At 64.1% G+C, this 4156-nt stretch overlaps 1 protein-coding gene across 1 annotated transcript in view; it reads right to left on the bottom strand.

Moving 5' to 3' along the window:
• Positions 1–630: 630 nt before the first annotated feature.
• The window catches only part of SLC9A1 (solute carrier family 9 member A1), a gene marked incomplete at its 5' end in the record, with an annotated part of 27780 nt that continues 24254 nt past the window's right edge, over positions 631–4156 (bottom strand). The window contains 5 exon segments of the mRNA XM_008635138.2: positions 631–2245; positions 2901–2973; positions 3281–3382; positions 3789–3903; positions 4033–4154. Of these exon segments, the coding sequence (XP_008633360.1) occupies positions 1917–2245; positions 2901–2973; positions 3281–3382; positions 3789–3903; positions 4033–4154 (741 nt within the window).

Raw genomic sequence — 4156 nt, 5'->3', positions numbered from 1 at the left:
TGCCCCCCATGTGCCGGGCACTGCCTTGTGCCTCTCCCCTCTCTGCAGTCCCGGGATGCTTCTGGGATCTGGCTCCTCTACGAGGGCTCAGCCCCAGCCGCGGCTCCTGGGGAAATCCAGGAAGAAAATCACGGGGCTCAGATGTCCCCAAGACCCCTCCCCTGGGGATGGAACCTTTGTCCCCCCCCAAGCCCTGCTGCAGTGCCAGGACAAGGCAGGTGCTGCCCCTTTCTTCCTGGGGACAACGCACCGGGCTCGGGATGGGCAGAGCTGTGCTGGGACACCCGGCGGCATCCCGGGGCTGCGCCGGGGGGATCCATCCCCTGGAAAAGGATCCATCTCCCGCGGGACCCTCCCAACACACCCTCAGCCCCTGCCGCCCCAGGGAGGGATTTGGGAGCCCGGGCTCTGCTGAGCCCTGTCTTTGCCAAAGCTCGGAACAGCTTAAAATGTCCCCCTGGGATGGGGCTCCAGGTGTCCCCGAGCCGCGGCAGGAGGCTGAGAGGCAAACTCTCCATCACAGCGATGGAGACGAAGTCTCACGGTTACCTCGTTCCTCTGGGACAGCCGGGACTGTGTGGCAGCGGTAGGAGTCCGAACAGCTGGAAAAACCCCCACTAAAAATTAACATTAATTTATTAGAATATTTATGATAAAAACCAAGAATCTCTTTACATGTGGGTTTGGTTTTTTTTTTTTTTCTTCCTTTTTATACAAGAGAATTTCCATTGCTTTTTTCCTCCTGGAAACAGAGCAGGGCAGCAGGCAGGCGCAGGCAGCGACGTGGGCGCTCGCCCCGGTGACGGAGCCCCGCGGACGCCGGACCCGGGGGTCTCAGCGGGATGCGGAGCGGGGGGGAGACAGGTGCCGTGCCCACCAAGGCAGCGGGGCAGAGCGTGGCAAGGCACGGCACAGGGAGGGGACACAGGACACCCCTGAGCCCGGGGAGGGCTGCGAGCCACCGAAACACCCAGTGAGCCCTCCCGAGCCTTGGGGAAAGATGGGTCCTTCCAGGACCCCTGGCACCCCCAGTCGTCCTGTTCCTGCCAACCTTCGGGATCCATCGTGTCCCCACGCTGGGGGAGCTGGCCCTGGGCTCTCCCCCAGCTCTTCTCGGTCGCAGGGAGACAAAAAATCCCCCCTGGCACACCCCGGGCCCCGTCTTTGGTTAAGGAGCAGCCGCTGCCGCGCTGGCACAGGGCGAGGGGCTGAAGCTGGCAGAGGGTCCCCATGGGGACAGGTGACAGCAGTTCCAGGAGGGATGGAGATGCTGCTCAAAGCGAGGGGTCCCAGCTGCCCCCCTGCATGGCTCTAGAATATTTATTTGAAAAGACCTGGCATGAAATGTGAGGCCAGGAGGGAGGATCCCAGGCACAGCCGGTCCCACGGAGAAGTTGCCAAGGCAAGGGGGCAGCGGCACGAGCCCGAGGTCCCTGGGGGGTGCACGGGAGCGTGGGTGTGCCAGCCCCGGTGACAGCTCCTGCCGTCCCACCTCTCCGCTCCGGAGCGAGGCCAGGGGGCAGCTAAAGCACAAGTGGGGACAGGGGAAGCTGTGCCATGGGGGAGCGACTGTGGACACCCCTGGTCGGAGCCGGCCGCAGGTCCTGAGTGGGTGGGCACCTCTGGGAGAGCCCCGTGGGGGCTGTGAGGCACCTGCAAATCCCAATCCCGGGCGGAAAATTGTCCGTCACCTCCAGGCCACACTGCCCGAGGAGCCCGGGGCATCCCAGGGCTCCTTCCCTGCTCATTGGGGCCAGCCCAGGGCTCGCTGGGCAGAGCTGTCCTGGCAATCCCAGTCCATCCAGGACGGTCTCCCCTTCCCGAACCCGGTGTGTAGTGACAGGAAACCAAAAAGGAGAGCAAAGAAAGAACAAATGAAGAGAGAGAGAAACGATTTGGAGGCTTTGTGCCAGCAGCTACTGCCCCTTGGGGATGAAGGGCTCCCCCTCCTCGGGCTCCGGCCGCGGGCCGGGGTCCCTCAGGCCCCGCAGCATCCGCTGGTTGCTGGGGCTGTCGCTGGGCCCCGGGGTGAAGACGTCGTCAGTCCCGGGGGAGGAAGGCTCCTCCTTCACCCGCATCACCAGCCCCTCCTCATCCTCCTCGGGCGAGGGTGGGAGGCCACTGCAGCCTCCCTGAGGCTCCTCGCTCATCAGGTCCACGGACTCGGGGGACTGCGGCGAGGCCGGGTCGATGGTGATGATGGGCAAGTTCTCCGAGTCCTCCTTGGGTTCGTAGGCCAGCGGGTCTGGGGGGCAGAGAGGGGTCAGGCAGGGAAGGGGGGATCTCAGGGACCCCCCGGTGATGCACCCCAGACGTTTGTTTGGGGCTGGGGTGCCTGGGCGGTGTCGCTGATTTCCAATTCTGCTGTGTAATTCCTTTTCCCGATTTCCACATCCCAGCCGGAGCTGCCGACAGCTCGGCTCCATCGGGAAGGGCGAAGCTGCCCTCTGCTGATGAACCGCCGGCTCCGCAGCCCCGCCACACCCCGACACCCGACACCCGGTCCCCGGAGCAGGAGGGGACACAGGACAGGAGGAACCGAGGATTGCAAAGCAAGTGTGTGATGGAGAAACTGGGAATCCAGCGGCAACAGGGCTGGGGCTGAGCGCTCCTGATCCTCTCTCCTGAGGAGGGCTGGGACGGGCACGGACTGAGACGTGGCTGCGTGGATGGAGCGAGCTGGGCTCCAGACAGAGCCCAAGCTGATTTCCCGGTGGGAATTGTGCTGGGAAGCGAGGTGGGTGCTTCTGCTCAGAACAGCAACCCTTTGTGGCTTAGCTGGATGGGTGTGGGATGGGCATGGTCGGGGCTGGAGAGCCACAGGGAGCTGAGGAGGTGCAGGACAGCCCAACCTCCAGGTGCTCCAGGCGCCACTCCTCCTGCAGCTCCCTCCCACCTACCTGAGCCGATGCGAGCCCGGGACATGGTGGGCGAGTCCAGCTTGTGCGCCGGCACCGTCAGGTAGTTGTTCATCTGGAACGGGAGCAGGGCATCGTCACCGGCACGGCCAGGGCAGGAGGGGAAGGGAGGCAGGGAACTGGCCACAGGGATGGGTAGGGAACCGGCCACAGGGATGGGCAAGGAGCAGCAGTGGGATGCAGAGGACAAGGGCACAGATCCTCCCAGCCACGCTCCAGGGACGTGCTTGGAGCCTGGGGCAATCAGAGGATCCCCGAGGCTTGGGGTCACCCTCTGTCATCCCTCAGCCCCCTCCCTGAGCCTTCCCAGGCTGGGAACGCCCCCAGCCCTCGCCCTGCCCAGCCCTGGTGTTCCCCAGCACCTTCTGTTCCAGCTGCCGGGCCTTCTGCCTCCGCAGGAGCATCTGGTTCCAGGCCTCCTCATAGGGGTCGGCCACCAGCGTGTGCCGGTTGTAGGATCGCAGCTGGGGAGAGATCCCAAGGAAAGGAGACGGGTTAAAATCCCACAGGAAAGGGAAAGAAAGGTCACAGCCCCATCCCTCTCGGCGATGGATGAAACAGCCACCAGTGGGCAGAGCAGGTCCAGGCAGGCTCGTGGCTCATCCCTGGTGTGCCACCACGGGATGCCTGATCCTCACCCACCCTGGCCAGCAAGGGTTTAAAGGCTGGGCTCAGCTGCTGACCAAAACAGCCTCCCCCTCCGACTATCCCAGCACCGTCCCAGGGGGAAAAACATCCTGGGGAAGGAGTCAGGCCAGGAGCACAAGGCACAGCAGGGCAGGGACAGCAGGAGTGAAGGGCCCAGCTGAGAGCTGCGTCCCTGCCGCTCCCAGCGAGGCAAAGGGGACACAGTGCCAGGGGACACCTCACCCTCTGCCTGGTTTTCTGCAGGTTATTGCGGAGGATTTTCCGGATCTCCTCCTCCTTGTCCTTGGACAGGGCTGGAAGGACACGCTCCAGAGGGAGGGTCTTGGGGTTGATGTTCCTGCGTGGACAGACAGGATTCAGAGCCACGCCACGATGGCCACGCAGCACTCAAGGGCTGCTTGCCCTGTGGCCACCAGCAGGGAGCACTCAGGGTGCCACGGGAGGGTGCCCAGGGCTGGGAACTCACTGGATGGAGACGGTGGAGACGGCAGAGGGGATCTTGCCGATGCCCCCGCTCTCCACCAGCTCGATGGCCTGCTTCATCTCCATCTTGTGGTAGAAGGCGATGAGCTGGGGCTCCTTGGCGCGCT

Source organism: Corvus brachyrhynchos, unplaced genomic scaffold, assembly GCF_000691975.1.
Source record: "Corvus brachyrhynchos isolate BGI_N302 unplaced genomic scaffold, ASM69197v1 scaffold65, whole genome shotgun sequence".
In the NCBI taxonomy this organism is placed as follows: domain Eukaryota; kingdom Metazoa; phylum Chordata; class Aves; order Passeriformes; family Corvidae; genus Corvus; species Corvus brachyrhynchos.
The sequence above is the reverse complement of the archived record's forward strand: the minus strand, read 5'-3'. Positions and strand labels throughout refer to the sequence as shown.